The 25,748-nt window shown below is 41.4% G+C and overlaps 1 protein-coding gene across 1 annotated transcript in view; it reads left to right on the forward strand.

Annotated features, from left to right (window-relative positions):
• LOC117743242 (protocadherin-16-like) overlaps positions 1 to 8,860 on the forward strand; it is a 78,109-nt gene extending 69,249 nt beyond the window's left edge. Inside the window, 12 exon segments of the mRNA XM_034551075.1 lie at positions 318 to 574; positions 712 to 918; positions 1,050 to 1,446; positions 1,575 to 1,688; positions 1,837 to 2,048; positions 2,309 to 2,460; positions 2,864 to 2,994; positions 3,201 to 3,487; positions 3,952 to 4,093; positions 4,220 to 4,391; positions 4,480 to 4,889; positions 5,011 to 8,860. Of these exon segments, the coding sequence (XP_034406966.1) occupies positions 318 to 574; positions 712 to 918; positions 1,050 to 1,446; positions 1,575 to 1,688; positions 1,837 to 2,048; positions 2,309 to 2,460; positions 2,864 to 2,994; positions 3,201 to 3,487; positions 3,952 to 4,093; positions 4,220 to 4,391; positions 4,480 to 4,889; positions 5,011 to 7,052 (4,523 nt within the window). The 3' untranslated portion in view covers positions 7,053 to 8,860.
• The last annotated feature ends 16,888 nt before the right edge of the window (positions 8,861 to 25,748 follow it).

The raw sequence follows: 25,748 nt of genomic DNA on the forward strand, positions 1-25,748 counted from the left end.
ACCATTTTTGGTGATATATTAAGTTGTACTGACAATGTTCAAGAATATACTTGGTATATAGTAGATAGAGGATACATGCAGCATTTGGACCAATGCATTGCTGTTGACAGTGCTCTATTCCTACCATATAAAAGATCAGATCTCCAAACACCTACCCTCCTGACATTATTCTGTCTTGTTTAAAATATAGTATATTCCATATATCTGCCTGGAAAGCACATTCAAACTCTGACTTAAGTGCATAGTTGGCAGAGATGCTTTTAACACTCTGGGATTTGTAAAGCTTTTTTTTCCTCCCATATGAATTCTCAATCCAGCTGGAGACCCTGATGGAGATTTCCACCTTCATGCCAGCACGGGAGCCCTGTCCACGTCACGCGGCCTAGACAGGGAGACCGGAGCTGAATATACTCTGGAGGTGGTGGCTACGGACCGAGGCAGCCCTGCTCTCAGCACTACTGCCATGGTGGAAGTCAAAGTGCTGGATGTCAATGACAACAGCCCGGTCTTCAGCAGAAGTAGTTACTCTGTGGAAGTGTCAGAGGATGCTGCAGAGGGGTCCAAAGTCCTGGAGGTAAGCGGAAATGGGAATTTAGATGATGCTTTGTTCAAAAATCTCAATGACACAGTGTATATAGTACGTATATAATACAAGTCCTCAGATGTCAATAATACACATTTAACCCTACAAATATATGTATCTATTTCCAGGTGTCAGCCACAGATACTGATGATGACCTGAATGGGAAGGTCCTATACTTTCTAAGCCGAGAGGCGCACGGAGCGTTCAGTGTGCATGAGGTCACGGGTGCTATCACCACATCAGCACCCCTAGACCGGGAAAAATGGGCGTCATACAGCTTCCAAGTTTTTGCTGTTGATCTTTCACCTGCAGAACCCAGGAACACCTCTGCTCAGGTAAATGATGGGTTAGATGTGGAAGGTGTTTAGTTGACTTGTTGAAAAAGTTTAGAATTTATGATTCACATGTGTGATTTAGGAGATTTTTAGCAATTCATTTTGCGCTTAATGTGACCTCTTTCTCCTAGGTGACAGTCACCATCCTAGATGTCAACGACAACACTCCCTTCTTCCTCCAGGATCCGCTGGTCATCGAAGTGTCCAGCAGGCGTTCCCAGCGGGTTCTAGCCACCATGAAGGCCGAGGATAAAGATTTTGGAGCCAACGGTTCTGTTTTTTACCGTTTCGCCATGCCAGTCAAGGGCTTCAGCATCAACTCCCTGACTGGTGAGATCCAGGCCACCAAGCCACTTGGGGATCTGACCCAGGCTCAGAGGACCCTGATTGTGGAGGCCATGGACCAGGGCAGTCCTGCTCAGTCTGCCCAGGGAGTGGTGGTGATTTACGTGAAGGAAGTGGAGTACAGCGGTATTCGCTTCTCTAGGAATGCCAGAGACGTCAGCCTACAGGAGAACGCTGTTCAAGGTCGGACATTAATACTATATTAATAGAGATTATAATTATCATCTCAGACAAATGTTCTCCCTTTACACTTTACTCGCTCTGCTGTCACAGTTAAGGAACATTTTCTCTGTTCTTCTTCAAAAATGCAGGCACTGCTGTGGCTCAGGCTCAGGCTCAACACCCGGATGGCACACGTAGGGGTATTAGCTACAGCCTGTTCAGTGGGAATAGAAGGCTGGCCTTCCACATCAGCTCCTCAACAGGTGAAACCTAAAATGAAACATATATGATGTCTTATAGATAAAAAGGATATGTGGATTATAGAAAAACTATATTTCATAAACAGTTAAATCAGCCATTTGATGATGTTGTTACTTGATGATTTTTGTCATTTTCCACATACATCTTCAGGTGAAATCATGGTGCAGAGCTCCAAGGGTCTAGACTTTGAAGACACCCCCAAACTCCGGCTTGTTGTGAAGGCTGAAACAGTGTCTTCCACATCTTTCATGGCTATCAACTTGATCCTGCAGGATGTCAATGACAACCTTCCTCGCTTTCAGCTCCAGAACTATGTGGCCTTCATGAGAGAAACACAGGGATATGAGATGCCAATCATACAGGTACTTCCTAATATAAAAACTGGACTATAAACTAGAAGACCACTATCAGAGCGCAGACTTCTGCCAACGACGTTTTCATAAGTGAAAAATAATGTATTGATCCGTTCTAGCATTTGGATCCGCTACAAAATGTACTGAAAAAATGAATTAAAAAAATTAAGAAAACGGAACTGAACTGACATACAGTCATAGAGGTATTAGGCTTACTGGTGTTCTCTCAAGAGCCAATATTAATTTCCCCTTTTTTTTCTTTCTTCCAGGTGATGGCTGAGGATGTTGATCAGGGCCAAAATGGTCAGGTGACTTACTCCATCCAGTCATCAGGCAGGAGCGGCCTGTTCAAGATAGACCCAATAACAGGGAGCATCACAACAGCGGCCATTATGGACCGTGAGATCTTTACCCAGACCAAGTGAGAACAGAGCTGTGGTTGAATAAACCTTGCGAACATACATTCTATGTGCACAATTTGAGGATGGATATATATTTGAACTGCTCATTGGCAGTGTACAGACAAAGTCAATTGTATATACAAACATGTAAACATGTAAGGAAAAAAGATCCACCATATCATGAATCTTCTTCACTCAAATAGTTTGTTTTTTGATAGCTGGTGAGGAAGTCGACTTAGACTGCTGAAGTTTTGGGCACCAGCTCCTGTTCACTGTAACATGTGTTGTGTTGCTTTCATAACTCTTCTCTTTCATGAGAATATGTAACCGAGGGGCGATGTCCATCATTATATGTTTCTTTTTACATTTCCTCTATCATCACCAATATAGAATTCAACACATTTTTTTTCTGTCCACCCACAGGCTTGTAGTTACAGCAACTGATAGAGGAAGTCCACGACTGGCTGGTTCGGCCACATTGACAGTGATCATTGTTGACCAGAATGACAACAGTCCCACTATTCCCTTGCCCCAGGAAATACGCATCCCAGAGAGTAAGGACTTCAATTTGAAGGAATTTTGATCTTTCTGGTTATTTTTCTTGATTTAGTTTACAGCAAATGCATTACATTTACAAAACAAATTCTGTCACCAGACAGGCAGGTTTAAGGATGTTTAGTGTCGTGAAACATTATAAAAACTACAAAAATTGACAGGAAGTTAAGTGCAGTTTTGTTCAATCTCTTTCTCTATCTATCAGATATGTTGATTGGCACAGAGATCACTCTTGTGACGGGTAACGATGTCGACTCCAGTCCTGCCCTCTCCTACTCCTTGCAGCTGGACCCAACAGCCTTAGGCAAGTTTGGGATCCACCGCTACAGCGGAGGCGTATCCCTCACTTCCCCTCTGGACTTTGAGGAGAAGACGTGGTACACCCTGACTGTCAGAGCCACAGACAGCCAGCACCAGACTGAGGCTAACATTACAATACTGGTGGAGGATATTAATGACAATGCACCTGCATTTACCCATGATCTCTATCAGGTAGAGTGGCTTACAAATCCAACTAATGCTCTGTTTTATGCATGTATATTGATTATAGATCAAATTAAACGTGTGTTGTAAGAAGTCTGATGTGTCCATTGCATACTATGTGCTGCCTGAGGAAGTTTACAGAATACGTGTATTTCATTTTGTTTAATTTAAGTTTGTTAAAACTCAATTCAGAAACAGTTTCGCTGCAACAGACTACAGCAGGACGAGAACATTGCACTTATAGACATGTACACACGCTGTAAAAGTTAACTGCCTAATATTGACTGGGAAAGGTTGCAGAGATCAATATTTACTTTATCAGGAAATGACAAGGAAGGGAAAAACATAAATAAAAATATCAAATACAATTGTCCCCTTTCTGAGTTTTGGGAAATGTATTACAGTAGTTATGCAAAATGTTGTCAACCTTTTTTTTGGGCCCTGATGCTCAAATGAATATCTCTGTACCTCAGGTTACTCTGCCTGAGCACACACCACCAGGAAGTGTAGTCGTCACGGTAACAGCGACTGACAGGGACTCTGGAGAGAATGGAAAGATTACCTACAGAGTGACTTCATCAACCCAGGAGGGTTTCTACATTGACCCCAACAATGGTAGACAGCATTTGCATCATTCCTGAAGTTTCCAGTTCCAATAGAAAGTAATATATAATTAGTTTGTTTTGAAAGCAGCTTCCCCAGCACAATGTCTAAATCCATCTCTTTGCCCTCTGTGTCCAGGAACCCTGTTTATCAATCACAGAGCGGAGTTTGACCCTGAACGTCCGTCAGTCAGTGTTGTTATTGAAGCTTGTGATGGAGGGTCGCCTTCACTCTCTTCCCTCACCACTGTCCAGGTCCAAATCTCTGACGTCAATGACAACGCTCCTGTGTTTCACCAATCAGATTACAGGTCAGTCTACATTCATTATATTCTGGATGTGTTGTGATGTAACCTAAACAGCTGGCCTTACAAATGGGATGTCTTTCTGTCTCTTCAGGGCTACAGTTTCTGAGGATACCATCCCAGGATCAACAGTTCTAACTTTTGAGGCCTTTGACAGCGACCTCTCGCGAGAAAACTGTGGCTTTGACTTTGCTATTGCCAACGGAAATGAGGGCAATGCATTCCAGATTGAAAGCAGTGTACGGTTCCTGGAGGGGCGGGGCTTTCAGACAGTTGGGACTCTGCTGTTGGCTGAGGGGCTCGACTTTGAAACCAAGACACTTTACAACCTCACAGTGGTCGTCTCAGACCGTGGTGTACCCCAGAGGAGCTCCAGTGTTGCCGCGGTGATCACCATTGGTGATGTGAATGATAACCCTCCAGTGTTCAGCAGAGCAGAGTATGCTGTGTCACTGAGTGAGGGAGCTGCCGCAGGCACTGAGATCATACGACTGACTGCTACAGGTGGGCAAAAGTCTTCTGATTTTGTCCAGTTATCTCTCATTTACTATTCCCTTTTCCAATATTCCTCTCTTACTTTATCTCCCATGTAATTAATTGTACTCTGTCTTTGTCTTTTTGTCAGATCCAGACTCAACTCCCCATGCTGAGGTCCAATACACTATCAGCTCTGGTGATGAGGTGAATTTGTTTACCATGGACCAGTGGACTGGAGCCTTACGGCTTCAGCGAGTACTCGACCGTGAGCACCGGGCCACACATATTGTCATCATTCAGGCCACAGATGGACAGGGTCACTTTGCACTAGCTCCAGTCATTGTTGAGGTCAAAGATGTAAATGACAATTATCCGTTCTTTCCTGTGGACGTCCTGACAGTCAGTATCAAAGAAAACCAACCAGCAAACTCTGCTGTGACAGTTCTACATGCCATAGATCATGACACAGGAGTTTATGGCCAACTGAGGTACTACATTGTGGAGCGGTCTGTGGCGGGAAAAGACAGCTTCACTGTGGATCAGAACTCTGGCGAAATCAAAAGCAAAATTCCATTTGACTTTGAGAAGGTCAACTCCTTTAACTTTGTAGCAGTGGCAGTAGATTCAGGAAACCAATCCGCCACTGTAACTGTACAGGTGTTTGTCACAGGTGAGGATGAGTATGACCCACTCTTCATGTCCTCTGATTTCTCCTTTGAAGTCCCAGAGGGAGCAAAGAAAGGCCAGAGCATTGGCCGGGTCCAGGCAAGTGATGAGGATGAAGGGGTGGATGGTATTGTTCTATATTCTCTTCCCACCAGCTCTCAGTACTTTGATGTCAACAAAACCACTGGGGTCATTGTCCTCAAGTTGGATGGCTCAAGCAGCAGTAGGAGCAGTGGCTCTGGCAGGACCAAACGGGAAACCAGGCTGATGAACCTGGATGTAAGAGCTCACAGTCCTCTTGATGCATCTCGCTCCACTACAGCCCAGGTCTCCATCGATGTCACAAACACCAACTATGGCCTTGCATCCGATGTCAACATCCTGCTGATTAGCATCATTGCTGTGTCTCTTGGTTTTATTGTGTTGCTTGTGGTCATGGCTGTGGTGGTGTTCCTTGTCAAGTCACGCAGGAGGAAGAAAGCCCAGAATGCAGGAAACAGAACGGTGGCCTCAGGAACTGCTCTGCAGAAATTGGATGAATGCAACTCAGGAACAGGAGGCGAGAGAATCTACCACCAGGCCTTGCCAGGTTATGCTGGAGATCAGGGTGGGGCCGGTGGTGGACCCTACACTAGAGGGGGCTCTCTGGATCCCTCTCACTCCAGTGGAAGAGGATCAGCTGAGGCAGCAGACGATGATGAGATCAGGATGATAAACGAGTACCCCCGTGTTGCCTCCATCACCTCGTCTATGCAGGAGCACATTTCTGCCAGAGGACCAGACTCTGGCATTCAGCAGGATGCTGACCAGCTCTCTGATATCTCCTGTGAGCCTGCTGCTTTGGAAGGCAGCACCTGGTTCAAAGGAAAGAAACTGGGAGGTAGTCTCAGTGGGACCTTGCTCTCTAATCAACTCCCAGTCTATAGGGACGAGGGAGGAGGGTACCTAGGGACAGGCCGCGGCCTCAACATTTCCCTCCCCAAGGATTACGCCTTCCCTGAGGATGGCAAACCTTCCGTGGATGGTTCCCTCACAGCTATTGTTGCCAGTGACGAGGAGCTACGCGGAAGCTATAACTGGGATTACCTACTCAACTGGTGCCCTCAGTTCCAGCCTCTGGCTAATGTCTTCACAGAGATTGCCAGGCTGAAAGATGAAACTGCCCAGCAGAATCCTCGCCAACCCTTCCACCCCAAGCATAAAATGGATCCAAAACCTAGAATTGACCCTCCACCACTTATCACATCAGTGGCTCACCCAGGGGCCATGTCGGTCCCCCCCAAGGTCCCTGTCATTGGACGGACATTCCCCCACTTGGCCTCACTCCGCAGGTCCCCTATCAGTCACGAGGGATCTATTTCATCAGCAGCAATGTCCCCCAGCTTCTCCCCTTCGCTGTCTCCTTTGGCAGCTCGATCTCCAGCTGTTTCTCCCTTTGGTGTCAATCAAGGGCCCTCAGCATCCATGATCAGCACCAGGGAGCCCTCACTGGACAAGAGTCCTGATCGCGAGATGAGAATATGATAGGAAAACTATTTAAAGATACATTTTAGGATAAACAACTTAAACAAAGCACGATGGAGCATCCTTTTGACTGTTATTTGTCATGGAACAAAAAGAAGCAAGGTTTCTCAAATGTCCAGACAGAAATGTTGTGACGTTTGTTTCAAGTGTCCGACCATATGAATACATAAAAGTCGAACATGTGCCTGGGTTGACAGGACCAGCCCACCCTTCCATACAAACAGTGACGCAGATCTCAATGAACTGATCAGGGTTTAGAGGTAAATTGACCTCTTCATGGGAACGTGCACTTACCATGCCCTGCAGTTAGAGATCCCTTAGTGTGTAGATAGATAGATGTGTAGTTTTCATGTTACCTCGCTGGCTGGCCAGAGAGTTAAGGACCTTGTTCCTCTCTTTGTGTCTGTTTTCACACTCCAGTATTAAACTTATCTAGTGGCCTCTTTAAAATGGCCTCTTGACATGTATGTGAATCCCATGGACAGACAAACAGTGTATGTTCACAAAGACACTGATTCTTTGAATTGGGCTTTGCATCACACAGTGGAGCGGCATCGGAGATTATTGTTTTTCTCACCAATTCAGATGACACTTTTTTAACTTTTATTTTTATATATTTTTATATGAAATTATGATTTCAGATCCATAAATGCCATTATTCCAACATGGAGGGGTTATTGATTTTGTGTATTTGCATATATGTATATTAGTATGTATGCAGGCTACGCTATGTACTGTATGTGTCTCCTAGGTCTTTAGAAACTTTTGTGACAGTTCTGATGTGAGTGAGAGGGAGACTTTTTGTGTGTTTAGCATTATTTATATGAAAAAAGGACTTGCTGCCACATTTCAACAGTATAGGAAACCAAGCACAGCTCACACTGTGCTGTGTTGTTACCTGAAGATTTTTTCTTTTTTTGTCAAATTGTAGATCATCACAAATCTAACACAGCCGCTGGAAGAAAACCCGGAATCCATCTGTTTGTCTGCTCCTCAAGCAGTTCATCGCTCTGCCGTTATGCTCAACAGCACATTCCCTTTGTTATCCAGTGAGAACTCAATTTGCTGATCAACCCTGTCTTTGACAGAAAGTGTTTCCTAAAGTCAAATAAATTAACTAACTTAAAATGCTATTTACTGTGAAGTTGTTCATCTCAGCATAACAAAAAGAACATGCAATGTTTAGGCTTCTCATAAGAAAGGGGCAGGCGAGAGGGAAGCAAACTTCTGAATGCATGAGCTCTGATAAATTTAACAAGCAGTGCAGGAATTATTTTCCATCTTAACTCTCTGTTCTGTGCATTTTATTGGTGTGATTCGCTCATCTAGATTGTCACCGACATGATGAGGTGTTTTCTGGTTCCATGTGTTTAACTCATCATCTACACCTTCTTTCTTTTCTCTCATTGTTCAGAACGAGTTTTAGCAGTCTACTTGTGTAGCAAAGGCTTCAAGAGTGTCTTTGTAATTCTTCAATATATATCTTCTGGCCTGTTTTTAAATATTTTTGGGGAATTGGAGTGTTTGTCTTCAAGGAATGGCTTCTACCGATGTTCTTTGTTTAACATGACTCTACAAATCGCCTCATGTGAAGCTGCAAGATACACATGCCACCAGCCTACAGCTCCAGAACAACATGTTCTCAACTCATAATCAAGGTGTTTCAGAAACATTTCTGTGTTGGAGAATCCTCCATTTGAAGATCAGTTTGAGATGACTGCCAGTGACTGATCAGTGGAGCAATGGCAGAAGGAAAGAACTGTACATGTATCTAAAGCAAATAATAAATTCCTACTGATCTCTTTTGACAAACTGGAGTCAGACTCTTCTTTTTCAGAATTCAAGCCAATGCTTTGAGGGAAGAACTGAAAATGAAAGTTTAACAATCTTCCAGTTATCTTATCTGTGAATGGTAACTTTGAAGAGCTGGTGTTAACTTCAGAGATTTGTGAGAGGGCTGTTACTAAAAAGAGGGGATGACTTGGCTTCGGGCAGAATCACAGCAGACCTTATGAGGGCAGTGAGCCAGAAGTCATAGACTTACACCCGGTATGGTCACCATCTGGCTTTAAAGAACAGTACATATTCAGCTGAAGGTAAAACTGAACAGTAGCCCGACACGCAGGAAAGCCATTACAGAATTAAGTCATTAGTCATTCTGATATTAGATGGATTTATTTGTTTTTTAATTAGATTGCGTTTGGTTGAATTCAAGGAATAAGAATAAAAAGAATGATTTCCAAAATTGTTTTTAGAAACCGAGATGCACAAAATAAAAAAGATTAAAATGCCGAAAAGACATTAGGCTACATAATGACACCTACTGACCAACTGTATATGACCATTGTCATATACAGTTGACTATGGTCATCTGTACATATTATCATTATTATTATTATTATTATTATTATTATTATTGTTATTATTATTATTATTATTATTATTATTATTATTATTATATCAAACCCTTGACCTGACATGATGTCAAACATGCTAATATACAACACATAAGATATTTGATTTTACATATTTGAATGTTAGGATGAAATCTGAATTCACATTCTGAAAATGCTCTCCACAAGCACCCACAAATATCACAAGATACCTTAAAGGCCTTTGAAAGTATTGAAAAAACCTGAGAGATCCAGCCAACAGTGGATTCAGTTTTTCCAGCTCATAAAAAGGCATATGATGTTGATGTAGATGAATAATTGCAAAATGTTTATTCATATGGAGCACAGGCATGTTTGCATAGCTTGCTGGGGCTTTCTGCCTCATTTGGTGATCACACACAGCCGTGCAGGGTTTCTGTGGTTATTGTTATGTACAGAAGGAGCTGGACATGGTTTTTGACAAGGTGCAAAAGAAGATGCCAGAGACAGAAGCTCTTGTGGTACCAGTGAGACTTCTTGTGAAATGAGAGGTGATGACGAATTGCAAAACAAACTATATGGGAATGTTGATTGTGCTATTTATATAGTGAACCAGCTTACATTTGTAGTCAGCTGAGGATCAATTGTAAACTTCCCAGAATAAAGAACATATAACTAAAATCTTGCCTGCAAAAAAAAGTTTGCCCTCACTTACACATTCACCTCAACACAGCTGTGTTTACAGCCTGCTGTCCCAAGACTTCCTTTGCAGCCTACTTCACTAACCCCACACAAGTCCGAATAATCACACACACACACACGCACACGTACACACTTATATTCTACTACACAGTGACACACATGGCCCACAACAATATCCCCAGCTGATATTGGCCCAGATCCAGCTCCTACAGGCACATACTTGGCAGGTTATTTAGTCAAATCTGGGACAAATCTTTCTGGGGCAGAAGTCCTTTCCCTGGAGATGTTGTTAACCAATTGTTTTGTCATACGGAAGTATTGTAGGCCTAATGTTAATCTGTGATACAGTGGTGATCAACTAGAAAGCTCAATACAGTGCATTCATGCATCTCCTTCATCAGGTGTTCAAGTAATGAGCACCCCGAGACTGGAAAGCAATGGGTTCCTTAAAAAAGTAAAAGCTTTTGGGAAACACAATTATGTACTTTTTAAAATTGTATTCTCCACTCTCGGAAAAACATTCCAAGAAAGCACAGTCTGTTAAAGAGCCTGTTTTCTTTCCAGTGGGTGTGGGTAATCTGCAGCTGCACTGCTGGGAATTAAGCCTGTAAATATCATGTTAGACTTGGCCCGCACTGTAGTTAGCATCCATGTGCTCTTTCGTTCTGACTTCCTTCATTACAACTTTATGAAATGATGAATCAGTATGTGCACATTAATGTACAGCTAATAAAACACTAACTATACATGCAGCTGTTAGTGAAGTATTGTGCGCTGTTTATTACAGAAAAACATTGACGCAGATGAGACAGTATTCATAAATGTAGGTCAGTGTACACACAGAGAGAGGAGGGGAAAAACAGAAAGAGGAATGGCTCTTAAAGTAGAAATCCTAATTGTAACTTTTAACTGAGATCGAGAACCTGCACAGATCTTTTTCATTAAGACCTATTAATGAATATAATGTTAATGTTGTTAAAGTACGTGCTAAAATGTGGTGTCTGCTGCGCAGCAATTTTGTCTGTGTTATTATGACTCTTTCCAATGATTACACTTAATTCCGTCTGATGAAATACTGAAGAAAAAAGATACATCTGGCAGTTGCTTTTTATATTAAAGCCATTCAAGATGGATAGCTGGTCAACAACCTTATATGAACACATTCTCGTGCTCAAAAAAAGTAAAAAATTAGAAAACAAATTAGAGAAAATAATGAAACTGTTGGTTAGCGTTAACTTTGTTATTCCCAAAACCTAACTATGCATGTTTTAGGACATAGCAGCCCTCAATATTTTATTTTATTTCTTATTTGGTGATCAAATATTTTAAGGGGCATGCAACCGATGTTCTTTGCTTGTCATAGGGAGTAATATACCGAAGAGAACAGTTGTATCCTGTCTGTGAAATAAGTGGGCGTTTAGGAGGCAGGCAGGGTTTCGATTTTGTTAATGGAAATATAGGATCAGTGTCTTTATTGCTCGACCGATAATGGGACTAAAAGTCAGGATATCTTGTCCTCTGGTGCACAGATTCCAACCATTATTTTTCAAACGTGTCCATTTTGAGTGCACCAACTTTGAAGTGCAGTACTAAATCACCAGCGCACCGCTAAAAATTCTTTCCTTTTTGTTTCTGCGTTTCATGAAATGAAAAGTATCAATTAGAATGTTACACAACCAGGAGATAGTCCATCATTTTGCATATCACTTTCATTGAGTCAACAACATTACATTTCACTGTAAGGTAAGATAAGAGTACCATAATTCAATAACATTTTCATTGTGTCCTCTTCACCCAGAATTGTCTTTTAACAGATTCCCAAAGCTACAAACAGGACCTGTGGAAGTTGGCTAAGGTAACGTCTGCTCCAAGGTCAGACGGCCCCCCGTGAATCTGTTCCCCCTCTCTGGTATCCCCCACCCCATGAAATTACCATGAACACATACATCCCCACACACTGACATTCAAAGGCTCTCAGCGGTGCCTTTGGTGCCAAGATCCAGTTTCACGCTGTTTATCAGTTGTTGTCTCTGCTGGTGAAGGAAAAGCTTCTCACAGTTCTCCATTGCTATGTTGTGAGAGGGATGTTTGTGTACGTGCGTCTTGTACGCATGTGTGTTGAGACGCTGTGATGTTTGGTGCGCAGGTCGCACGCCTTCTTGTTTGTGGTGTGTTTGCACTTTGATATTGTCGAGTGGCAAACTTCCACACATCAACGTAAATGATATTAGATCACATGTAATCCGAGACGTCCGTTCACCCAAAGAGCTGCAGAATTATCTCAGGAGTATTTCTCCATCGCTCTTCCACTTGACTAAAAGGATTTAAGGTGGAACAACAGTCACTGGATCGCTTTGGCTCATGGCCTCCCTATGAATTGCTATTTTTAGTGAGTTTTGACATTTTTTTCTGTGGCTTCAAGCTGAGAAAGAAGTGACAGGAGAAAGGAGCCAGCTGAGTCAGTGTGAGCCTGGTTCTCATTTGTGCTGACCTTGCTTTACAAGACTCCCTCACTAGTGTCACTCACACTTCACACCGCAGGGAGAGCAGGGGGAGATGGGAAAAGTTTACCCAAGCACTTGTTAGGGTTTAGAAATGCAATCACATTCTGTGTTATAGAGCAAAAATAACAAGCCTGTGAACTCTGCTACATTGTTAATTAATGAGAAATTAAAATAAATGAAGAGAATAATTCCGCTGAAGGTTTTTGACCGTGCTTGCAATGCTCAAACAATGTGCATTGTTTAAATAATGCGACCATTAAGTTTTTCAATTTTGAAAAAAGTAATTGCTGTTGTTATTGTTGATTTGCAGCGCCGAGCAAATCAGTCAGCAAAGCAAAGTATGAATGTATGAGAAAAATACAACGTGCTTCTAAAAATTTGTATATCCCCTCAGCTCCCGAGTGTTTCCGTGTGAGAATATGCAGGTGTCAAATCCTCTGCAGAGAGCCCAAACGTTTCAGTTTATGGTCAGTCAATCAACCTGTTGGCTTTTAGAAGGCTGGAAGTACCTCAGGCAAGACATGAATTATGAACTACATACAAACGGTTGAACCATGAACTCTTTACAAATGTACAAATGTTGAGACTACGTAGCATTTGCAATATTTTTCCAGAGAGTGAACATGTCAATAATATTTTATAAACCTAACAACAACGAAAAACATTTTGACCAGTTTATTTTCAGGTCGGAAAATGCTGCAAAACCCAGTTACAATATCTTCATGCTGTTAATAGACATTTAGAAAAACATTAACACTTTCATGGGATTCAGAAATACATTCACATATTTCTCAGTGAATAACATTTTCACAAATACTGGATCTCGATAAGTGGCAGGTAATCGTAGCACAAGAATAGAGGAGTCTAGAAATCAGATGTCAATTCCACAACAATATCCATTTACTTAGCCTGCATGGATTAATGATTAGACTGGTGTCTGTAGCAGCAAAACCCCTTCCTGTGGTCATCTTATTCATTTGGAAGAGTGAATGTGTGCACATACATGAGTTTAACTAAATTGATTAAGATTTTAAAATAATTACATTTCAATACTTAAATGTTCAATGCTTCAATGTTATGCATTTTGAATATGTGTACTTATTTGACTGGAATAAGGTCAGTAACAAAACAAGGTACAACACTAGACAGAAGAACCCCAAATAGCCTAGATTAACACAATCCCGTGTTGTAGCCCTCCACAGCTTTTTACTGATTGTGAAGAATAAAGAGCAGTTCCACGTTTATCATAATCTCATGTTATGTGCCTATATGGGCCATTCAACACTGTGCAGGCTGTGCTGTTGCCAGCCAACACATTATAGAGTGGGGCATCTTTATAATTTGTAATTCTTTTATTTGCATGAATGACGTGCCACGGTAACTAAGGCGGAGTTCAAAGGTCGTGTGGATGTTCACCCAGTTACAGACGAAGGGGAGAGAAGCCGAGTAAGCTTTTGCCAGAATGATTCAGTCCTCCCTGCTCTGCACAGATTCTAATGGAGTCCACACGACTCTCTGTTCCGTTTCTCTGGTCTCGCTGGTCGAGGTCCTACCGCCTGTCAGCCTCTTAGTCAGTGAGGATTGTCAGGATGTCAGCAGCAGCTTAGTCTGAGTTCACAATAAGGTTCAGAGTCCTGATATGCCTGTTTTCTTCATCCACCTGCGTCCATGTGTCAGTTATGAAACCTCCCCGTTTCTCCATCTACTTCTATTTATCCCCCCCCCCCAATACTGCCCCCCTTTCTTGATGTCTTACAGCCTCAATGTTTTTTTGTCCTCTACATTTGTGTCCGAAATGTGAGCCAAAGGTCTGACAGAGATACCGAACTTAAGAAAACACTGTTGGCCCTCAATCAGGGAGGTTAAACCAACACCGTAGGCTCTGAGGAGACGCAACCGGACAACAAAACCACTTCTTCTCAATAGTGCAAACCGAAAAGGGCTCTTTAAAAAGAGAAAGCCTTTAAAAGGGAAAAAGCTGATTGTCGTGGAGTCGAAGCATGTTTCACATTACATGCCATTATGTTATGATTGATTGATTAATAGACTGCCTGAGTAGAGCTTTTTCTTAAATGGAAACTATCTATAACGCTGCACTGAGCATTTGCAGCACTCTAAAACAGCACAGTTGCCTTTTTATTTCCCCATGGCTCTGCACATCACGTGCACACCTGATGTTGTTCCACTGTGTGCACAGCGTTTGCCAAAGCTCTGTAAGGAGGTGTAAGTCACTGACCCCCCAGTGTCAAGGAAACATCGGGCATTATCCTCTGCAGATATTCCAAATGAAAACAATAACGACAAGCTTTACTTTTGGGGTTACAGCCGGCATTCCATCCAGATTATTCGTCTGCTACTCACTCCGAAGCAAAATCTCATGCATGTAAACCTTCCTGATGGATTCAATAAGAGCAGAACAAATCAGCGGAGACGTCTGATCTCACAGCATTCACTTGGTCATACACAGTGAAAAGAATCGCTCTGAAAGTGCCTTTTTAATTGACTTCCATGACTGTCATCTGACAAGATTTAGTCAGAGAAACTCGAGCCTCGCCGAATCAGCACTGTGTGTTCACTCAGATCTGTTGTGATTCTTCTGTAATTATTTGATTTATTCGCTGCCATTTGTAAACAGCTTTTGTCATTCTGAACATCAAAGCACATGAAGCTCACAATTGTTATGACAAGTTGCATTCAAATGTTCTTTAAAATGTCAGCAAAACCTTTCTCCCTTGCTTCATTTATTGGACTTTATTCATGATTTCTCCATTCTTCTCCTGTCTTTCTCCAAACAGTGTCTCTTATACGTTCCAATGAAACAATTCTTCAGCAGCGATTTACATTTGATGGCTCATTTTTGCAGGAATCAGGAAATGCTGTGATGTTCACCGACATTTTAAGATTCAGAGGTTTACAGTACCACAGTACAGGTACAAATGGTCAGGCAAGAGTTATTTGCAGTGTTGGTAAATTGACCCTTTGCACCCATCAAAATAACTCACGACTCAAAATCTTAATGTAATTAAAGAATGTTTGAAACATAAATACATGTGTTTTATTTTCAAAGCAGTTTATTGTACTCACTAATGTCCTTTATAACATGATAACAGAAACATTTATGTTGAATGAAGTTAAAAAATTGAAATTAAACATGTACCCATGTAACAGAATGAATATTTTTAGTTTTGACCCACTTTACAGATGTGCTACCAAACTTTCTCTTCCTCAACTTGTCTTCAGACGGAAAACATCTCAGCCAACCTCCTGAGGCTGAGTGTAGAAGAACTGCTCCATCTCTCTGTCTTCAAGACGGACACGCCTTCAAGTCTGCCCAAATTGGGGAAGTAAAACAGGGACTCAGGGAGTATTTTGTAAGAAAGAGATCAGTTGTATGGAGCTTTTTGGCCAAGATGAGACGTGAATCAGGCTCACCATTGAGACGAGCCAACTGCGTGTCGTTTCGGCTTAAAGCATTGGACCGCTTAAGTATTCTAGAAACAGATACATTTGCACTTTGTTTGGATTAACTTGGAGGGGAATAGTATTGCTAAGCAGCAAGGCTTATATTTATATTATTTGCACTTAAATAATGTGACTCCTTGTGGATTTCTTTTTGTCAGACACACTTACAAGCAGCAGCAGCAGCATCATCCTCCTATGTGACTGAGGTGACAGCTGAGGAGAACAAGAGGGATTTGACACAGCTTTCATATGGAAGCAGTGCATCATAATTTTGATCTTCTGAGTGCAATGTGACTCCTTTTCAGTGGTTCAACATATCACATCTACATGTGGTTTATTCCATTCAAAATGACGTAGCTTAGCATTTAGCACAACCATTGCTTGTGTGTAGACAGACATTAACGCACATGTTTAGACTGGCCAACTAGCTGTTTTTAAATGTATAATTTGGCAAAAGTAAAATTGCAACATGGCCATTTTGTGGCCTGCTTATCGTATATTCTGTGTTGGCAACATCAGTGGAATTGTTGACAACGTGTCGGCTGGTCCACATCCAGTCTGTAAGTGTGGTCATGATTCATCGACACAGAAACCAGGCTCGATATGGGGAGTATTATCAAAGCATGCGTTTATTTATTATTGTTTCGATGCAGGTAAGACTGATGATACACCAAAAATATGACACCGACTTCGACTGAGTGGTCCAAGGTGCTCATTATATAATAAATCATTACTGTAAATGTCAGCTAAGTGCTCCTTTGAAAGGTCTGACTCAATGCAACCGTCAGTAGTCGTAGTAGCTGAACCAGAATTCTGTGGCTCCTGTGTTTGATTATAACCCAGAGACTCAGTGCTCCACAAGTCTCCCAGGGTGTCTCTCACAGGCAGTATTTTGTTGTGAAGAAAATAAGGAAAAAGGGACAACGTTTTGGCGAGCATGTGTAATCAAACCACATTTATTTTCTCTTGCACGGAAAGGAGCAAGAGAGTGCAGCAAAAAAATCATAAAAAATTGGCAAGGCTTTTTTTTTCTTCCTAATTACAAAGAAAATGTTTTTCTGGCTGATGATAACCTGGATTATTAAAGCGTTAAGCTTTGCGTGATAGTTTCTTTGCAGCCATGTCCTCGCTAGAGAGGTACAAAGATAGAAAACTGTTGCAGCAAAAGTGGGTGGCTTAGCTGCAGATAAAACAAGTACCATTTCAACAAAGGTTTTTTGGGGGTTTATTCTTATGATGAATGGTTGAACTCTGGACTATTGGTTTGGCTTCTTAACCGATGACAGCCTCAGACCACGTAATAGACACATCAGGCACGACGAGCTGTGAATAATAAAGATTCATGGGGGCGCTGTGGATATCTTCGAAGTGTCCCCTATGGCTTCCACATTTCCTGTCATGTCCAGAAGGAAGACTCCCTCCATAACCTCAGCATGGAGGGAGCCTCAGCATTCACCTGAGTATTCTGCTGCTAACTCCCTTCAGCTCCCATCTCCCCAAACTCTCACAGATTTAGATGGATGCATCCGGGTATTTCACCTTTCCAAAGCCCCTTTCTATTGTACTTACAATGCACTGGTGTTTGGAATTATTTCTAGGTTGGAAAAAACAAGCGTTGGCTGCGTCTTGCGACAGGGAAGGAGGGAAAAAATATTGCAAGAAAAATTAAGGTTTTTTTACAAATAAATGTGAATGTAACTGTGCTGCTGCTGATGTTTGGATCCGTCATCATCTCGTTCATATTCACTGCAGTTGCTTGACACTAGTTATTCTCACACCTATTTGAACGATTGCTGCACTACAACTCGTACTGGAAAGACGATTTGGACGTGGGCTTCATTGGCTAAATTGTTAATAGTAAAGCGTAAACAGAACCAGCAGAGAGGATACACATAGCGCACAGTGGTCCACGATATCTTTTTTTTAAATTGAAATATCTATATAAATATTGATATATATTTGATTAAACCATTGGGTAGGTCGTGCTGACATGGGGAACATTTTTATATATTTCCTCACAAATTATTCATCAGTCTTGTGAAGCTCCTTTTAATCCCTATCATATTTATTAAAAAGTGTATTTAGGATATTGATTGATGGTTACCGCCGTAGTCTTAAAACATTAAATCCTGAGCAACATTGAAAAGGTTTTCAATGTCACCAATAACTAGCAAATTAGTTATTGGTGAACAATGTTTTTTTATTAGAATCATGAAGAGAAAGGTCTGCTGCTGAGCTGAGGTCAGATATTTAAATTGTACTGACTGACAGAAAAAGAAAGACACGATGATCTTGAAAATCAATTGTCCTCACGAATTCAGGGCCACCATTTGTCTCTTGTGCGGTGTACGCTACCAGCACTCATGACTGTGCATGTTATTTTCAGACATACCGGTAAATAAAAAGACACGGCCTCCCCTCATTTCAGAAGAACTACAGGGGGATTTTTGACAGAAGGCGAGTATTGCGTTTCGCCCCCCTCTTAACGTCGAAGCTCAGCCCGCCTCTTTCTCTCGCTCCTCTTGGCCCCTGCTGTGCGAGTCGTCCAGGTTGTAAAGGATACGGCTTGTGGTTTTACATAGTTCAGATGAACTGAATTCCTGGCAGCGTGGCATGTCACTCGGAGGAACAGTAAGATGTCAAGGCCAGCGAGCCATGAATAAAGGAGGGAGAGAGTGTGGTGCGGGGCCGGGGGGGGGGGGAGAAGCCCATGAGATTGTGTGTTGGAATAAGATGGATGAGGTGAGAATGCAGTTATATTATGGAAGCCGGGCAGAATGAAAAAGTTTAGTTTCTTTTCTACCGTTTTGACATAAAGAATTTCCTGCTTATTATGAATTATTTTCCACATCTGCAGATAGTCACAATGATCAGCTGTGTTTCAACATAAGGCAAATTCCAGCGTTTTATTCAACTGCAAGTGAGATGTACTGTATTCCTGAAAGGAATGACTATAGTAAAGCAAATTGTGAGACATTTCGAATAAGAGTTAGATGAGAGGATCGATACCAAGCTCATATCAGTTCACATAGCTTAGCTTAGCATAGACACTGGAAACGGTCTCTGTTCAAAGTAAACAACTTCGCCTCCCAGCACTAATTAACATGTGTTATCTCTTTTGTTTACTCCGTACACAAAAAAAAGTAAAACATTGTCATTGCACATCTTGTACATGATGACATTCGGAGAACAAGGTAAACATCCCAAGGTTAAGGGCTAATGGCAAAGTACCTACATATAGGCTTTGTGTTTTCAAATGTCAATATAGTACAAATTGGATGGAAGTTAAGGATACATTTTTTAAAAGAACAGATTGTGTAGCTTTTGGTATAGATACAACCAGTGGCGGCTGGCCCCACGCACCTTGAGCCACAAAAAAAGAAAAAAAAGTATAAAAATATTATTATAATTATATATTTACAAATTATACAAATTGTCAATATTTGTGTTTTGGAGATATGGAAAATACCCAGTAATATTTGTAAAATATCTGAGCAAAATATCTGCTTTTCCTGCACTTCCTGCACCTCCTCTGTCTGCATGTCTCAGCTGCACTGGGGCCGAATCGTTCTGGCCCACAAGAGACGGTCTAAGAAGCAGTTTAGCCTATTACCGATCAAAGATATAATTGAGTGACATACAATTTAGCCAATCTGCGTCCTAAAATAGGTTTAGCTTTAGGCCAAAGTCATCTGGCCCAAAAGCTGCGTGCGTTTTACACGACATGACGGCCAGCGCGACCGCGAGGACTTCTTTTCCAAGAAGACCCGACCCGGTAAAATCAACGGGGACAGATCCAGCATTGACAGTTACGGGAGTAAGGGACATGAAGAACTTGTTGGAAACATTAAGAAAACATAAGAACACCAGGAAACACATGGATAACGTCAAGCAGCCATATTGAGCAAAGTGAACGTCACTACCAGCTGGACGACGGACACAGAATTAAGGTGAAGAAACACAATGAGGAGGTGCATAAAAACAGGCACACTTTAACCCTAACAAGGTTCGTAGGGGCATCTTAATATATAAACATGTTCTATTAGATTTTATATATATATATATGTGATTTATATTATATGATATGTATATGTTATTATAATATATTTATGATATGTATATTGTATATTTAAATTAGATGGTCTTTATATATCATATTATACTGAATATTATGATATGATATATATATATATATATATATATATATATATATATATATATATATTAATATACTGAATTGTATGAATAAGATGTCCTTATTATGTCAGTGTTGGAATAAATGTTAAATATTTAACTACAAAGTAGAAATGCGTGTTTGATACTGTTTTGCATTGAATCATACTGGGATGTTTGCTGAAATTGATTGGATGGCCCTACTAAAAGAAATTCCACCAGCCGCCACTGGCTACAATAAAGTCATATCTAAATCAAATATTAAATCATAATAACCATAAAAAATGTTGTTTATGCCTATGCTCATAAGCCTTCTATTCCAAGGTCGCCATCACACAAATTCTGGCCCTTTATTGGGAAAAAAGATTGCGGGTGTAGGAGGACAATGTAATCCTCGGGGCAGTAGACTTGGATTTGTGAAAAATGCATATCATGAGGTTGATGCTTGAACGATCCAAGTCGACCAACCCTGTGTGTGAAAAGAGTTGAATTCACAGCAGCAGAATAACTTTATTCCTGTGCTCTTGTTTTCCACTGAATAATGGGCATAGATGGGAAACTGGCCTCAAAAGAACAGCTTGTGCCATTAATCACCGGCTAAAAATAAAACTCACACAAGCACAACTATAAGTGATGGAGAAGGTGACCAAAACAGTGAGTCTCTAGAGAGGGCAGCTAGAGATGTTGAAAACAGCTTAATCATTCCCCTGTGTGTGTGTGTGTGTGTGTGTGTGTGTGTGTGTGTGTGTGTGTGTGTGTGTGTGTGTGTGTGTGCGTGCGTGCCGGTGTGTTTTATGTGCCTATACGATGCACACACAGTAAATGTCTTTCAAAGAGCGACACTCACTTCATGGCTCAACCACCTGCGTGTGTTTGGACAACCCATCTCACCTCTGATTTTACTTTATTTACAGCCAGCTAAATACATATCTTTTTACAGTCGGCTTTAAAATGAAAGCAGGATATCAGACACTCACACACTCTTCACTCTCAGGCCTGTTAAATGAATTAAAGGATGATGGAGGATGCAGACGGAGGACATATCATAGATACTCGTTTTCTGTTCTCTGTGAGTGGAGATCACGCTACCGCACACTTTGCGCAGCCTGATGCCAAAGTGCATTGAGTATTTACACGAAGATAAATACAATGGTTGGCCATTTGCCTGACTTTGCTTCTCTGGGTCACATTACAGATGTGCATGTTGCAAACACCATTCTGATCAACTGAAGGGAGAAATAAACTGCCTCAGTGTTGTAAGCTGTTAGTGTTAGTTATTGTGTGCCAGTCTGACAACACTGTCAGCTGACCTCTCATGAACTTCACACGCATTGTTTGGCTCCAGCGTCTCGCCAGACATCTTATTGTTGTTGCTTTGGGGGTTTCTCTCACGCTCACCCTGTCACTTTGGAGGGCCTCTCCAATACAACCCAGCTGACCTCACACAGCGAACTTTGTGATGAAGCATCTTTGTACTCATGGCAGGGAATGCTTAAATATCTGTATACGAGTCCACGTATCTACATTCTTGTAAGAGCAAGCAGGATTTAAGTGCATGTTTCTATCTGTGGTTCAAAACCTCTCGTTGAAGGCCCACAAACACAAGTTGAAGAAAAACAAGAATGGGCTCAGAAACCGTGAGCAGAGCGAACACGAGTCCAAGACTTCAAGTGGAAACTATTCCAGACAAAAGTCCCATCTGCTTTCACTTTAGAGTCCAAGTCCTAAACTAAATAAAGATCCCTCCTGAACACTTTTATTGCCCTTCTCATTCTTTCTATCCATCCTTCTCTCTCGTAGACTTTTCTCAGTATCTACTATACCTTGCACAGATTCTCTTTCTTACTTTGAGGGAGCTTTAGAGAGTTGAATGTGAGCAGGCTATACTGTATTTATACCCCTCCCTCTCTCCCTCTGGTTGCAAATGATAGTGTCCCGTGGTGTTAAAATTAGTTTAAAAGTCCCCAGTAAAGGCCATATCTGATCCGTCTCATATGCAACTCTTGAGTTAATTTTTTATTGATGTGTACCAAAATAGGGGGCTGCACGGTGGTGTAGTGGTTAGCACTGTCGCCTCACAGCAAGAGGGCCCCGGATTCGGATCCAGGTCTGGGCAGTCCTTCTGTGTGGAGTTTGCATGTTCTCCCCATATCAGCATGGGTTCCCTCCGGGTTCTCCAGCTTCCTCTCACAGTCCAAAGACATTCAGGTTAATTGGCCCGTCGGTGTGAATGGTTGTCTGAGATGGACTGGGGAGCTGTCCAGGCTTTGCCCAATGTCAGCTGGGATCGACTCCAGTGCCCCGCATCCCTAAAAAGGATAAGCGGTTCGGATAATGGAATGGTTGTACTGAAATAACTTATGTATTCGTCTAAAAGAATATTCCTCCTTCTTGAATATTTAGTGGCAGGCAATTTTATTAATTGGATATTTTCATTTTTTTATGCAGTCAGCATTTGTGCATGTGTGTTTTAAATCTGCAGTCACGGCTACTTGCTCTCTCTTCAAATACTGTGATATTGAAAAAGAGAGGGGGGATTAAGGGATTTGCTAAAAGACAGATACCAAAAAACATCTGTATACCTTTTTTTGTGCTTGTTTGAAAAAACAAAACATACTACTTTAGGACAAAGGCATGATTAGTCATCCCGCCAATGTGCCTTTAAGATCATTTGATTAAGAGAAGTGTAATTATCTTCACTGTTTTCTGAGGCTGCATCACATGCATGTGTCTCTGAAGCCAAAAAGACATATTTTTAACTTTGTGCACTTTCCCGCAGCGCAAACAACCGCAGAGTAAGACAGCAACATTAAATATTCCACAAACACAATTGTTGAGTGCAATCTGCACTCACAGGGTCCTATCATAATGAATAGTTGCCACACTAAACCAAGAGAGTCCACATCACAAATGTATGTCCCATGAAATTCTTACTGGGGTAAAAAAGCTCTGTAGCTCTGGTGCTGCTGGAGGTAGACTGAGAGAGCTTTGGATCCATGTTTAAGTGTTTTCAGCTTCAACCAAGGGAGCTCCTACACAGTGAATTACATCCATCTGCTATTGTCGTTCCAGCATGCTGCCTCCCCACGCCTCTCCCTGCATGCTATGGTTTGGATTGTCACACTCTGCAGCCAATGCAATCACTGGGCTAACTCCCAGGCATGCGCTGCAGCCCGTAGCCAACAGAGGCCATGTTTTTGTTTTATCAAAATAAACACTGTCCATTTTTGATGTTAAGTTTGTTTGAGTTTCACATAACAGACACCAAAGGAGGGATTGGAGTTGTTGGGCAAGGAACAAAGCCTTCTCCATCCATAAAAATTATTTATCAAATGAATGAAACGCTCCTTAAGTCCACACGTATCTGAAGAGGCATCTGCTGAACAAAGAGATGATGATGAATTTGTTGCTGACTGCATTTCCCAATGAGAGATTTACTGTATATTTATGGGAAGGTAATTCTATTTACTGATGTGTAGTCTAACTCGCTGTCTCGAGCTGAGTATTTTCGGTCAGTGGAGGGCAGACTGAGCTCAGAGAGCTTCTGCCTACTGGCTGGGTCCCATGTGACCTCATGGTGCTGGAGACATCGAAAGGCCTCCCATCTAATTCTTCCCATGGGACTCTAACCAGCCACACAGGGTGCATGAATAAGTCATGGAGTAGAGACATCTTTTTATCTGGGGGACTGCTTCTCTCTCTGACTGCTATCCCCTTTTATTTATCTGCTTCTTGCTTATTTAAATTCAGAAGGAGAGCCTCTCTTCATTAAAGCAAAACCAGCCTGTGCATCTATGGTTCAGAACCAGTTTTCTTTTAAGATATGCACACTTGCCCTTCTCCTTCCCTCTCCTCAATTTCTCCCTTGGGTCCTCTTGTGGTCAAGAGGCAATGTATTCATCTATTGATTTTCTGTACTGTGAGGGAGGAGGATTTCTCTGTGGACTATATGTCTCGGTCGGTCACAGTGAGTGTTGTATGAATCACATCAAATAGATAAGTTAACTCCCTGTGAAAAACACAGAGACTCGTTGAATGAAGTGACAATTTTATTAAAAAATGTTATTTAACTTTTATATGAAAGAACAGTGTCTAGCATTTAGAGGGATCTACTGTCAGAATTGGAATGTAATATTAAATATATCCTCTGTAGTGTATAATCTCCTGAAAATAATAATCACTGCATTTTCGTTACCGTAGAATGAGAAGTTTATATCTACATACAGAGCGGGTCCTCTTCATGGAACCGGCAGCCATGTTTCTACAGTAGCCTAGAATGGACAAACCAAAAACTAGTTCTAGAAGAAAGAAGTTGAGAGAGTTATGCCTTCGTTTCTTGATCCATTTGTTATATTGAATTGAAAATTGTTGTTCTGTGTTTTTTTAATTTTATTTCAGGGAACAAGACCTGCATAGTGTGGGTATAGAGGTGAAAGGTCAACATACAAAGTGCTTAAGAGAGGCTAGAAAGGTCACAAGGATGATTGACTGTTGAAAAAAAAAAAAAAAAAAAAGGTAACTCGACGCCCCTTGGAACTAATTTAGGTATAAAATGTGCAGAAATTTATGAAGAGCGTTAACCACCTTCACGTGCCTCAGTAAGTTCCTTTGTTTGTATGTCACATTACCAGAGATGACCCACACACCTGACTTTTCAGATCAGGTGTGCAGCAGGGTTATCTTTATTATTTTTCATAAATTTTTCATCAAAAACACATACATACAGCCTCTTCAGTATAACCATATCTTAAGTTTTAGTAAATGAGACTACTATCATATCAGCTGACACAACATGTCCACATTTTTTGTCAAATAATGCCCGCTTGCTTTTATTTATCAAAATATTTGCAGGCTTTATGTCATTCAACAGATCAAATTCTGCATTTAACGATGAGCAACAAAGTATTTGTATAACAAGCAGCAAAACATAATTTCAGAGGGAAAACCACAAGACAATAGTGGCTTGGCAGGAAGAGACAATAATGGAATATTTAATCATGGAAACAGGAGGTAGTAAATCAGGATTATAGTAAAAGTGGAGTTTGCTTCTGGTGTGTGCAATCAGTGTGTAAATGTACAAATGTAAGCTGGTCACAAATCTGCCCATCCTAACATGCATCTATAGCAAAAAGAGGACTCATCAAGCAACACGTGCATCTATTTTGAGAGGAAATGTTTTGCCAAGTGTGACTCAGAAAACACAGCCTGTTTTTCATATTTATGACATTTGGCCAGCTGAGAAAGGAAAACTTGCACTGGCTGTTATTTATACCACAAATATTGTCCCTGTCACTAACAAATACGTCACTTTGTGAGTGTGCTCATGTGTCTCCCATGATGCATTCATCGAAATCCAAAACACCAAGTTCCCAAAGTTTTCCCGAGAGAGCGAGAGAGAGAGAAAGAGAGAGAGAGAGAGAGGTTCATAAAGGGGGTTTGAAGTTTACTCTGTATTCCTGGTCATATTTCAGGATAAGAAAAAC

This window comes from Cyclopterus lumpus, chromosome 14 (assembly GCF_009769545.1).
Source record: "Cyclopterus lumpus isolate fCycLum1 chromosome 14, fCycLum1.pri, whole genome shotgun sequence".
In the NCBI taxonomy this organism is placed as follows: Eukaryota; Metazoa; Chordata; class Actinopteri; order Perciformes; family Cyclopteridae; genus Cyclopterus; species Cyclopterus lumpus.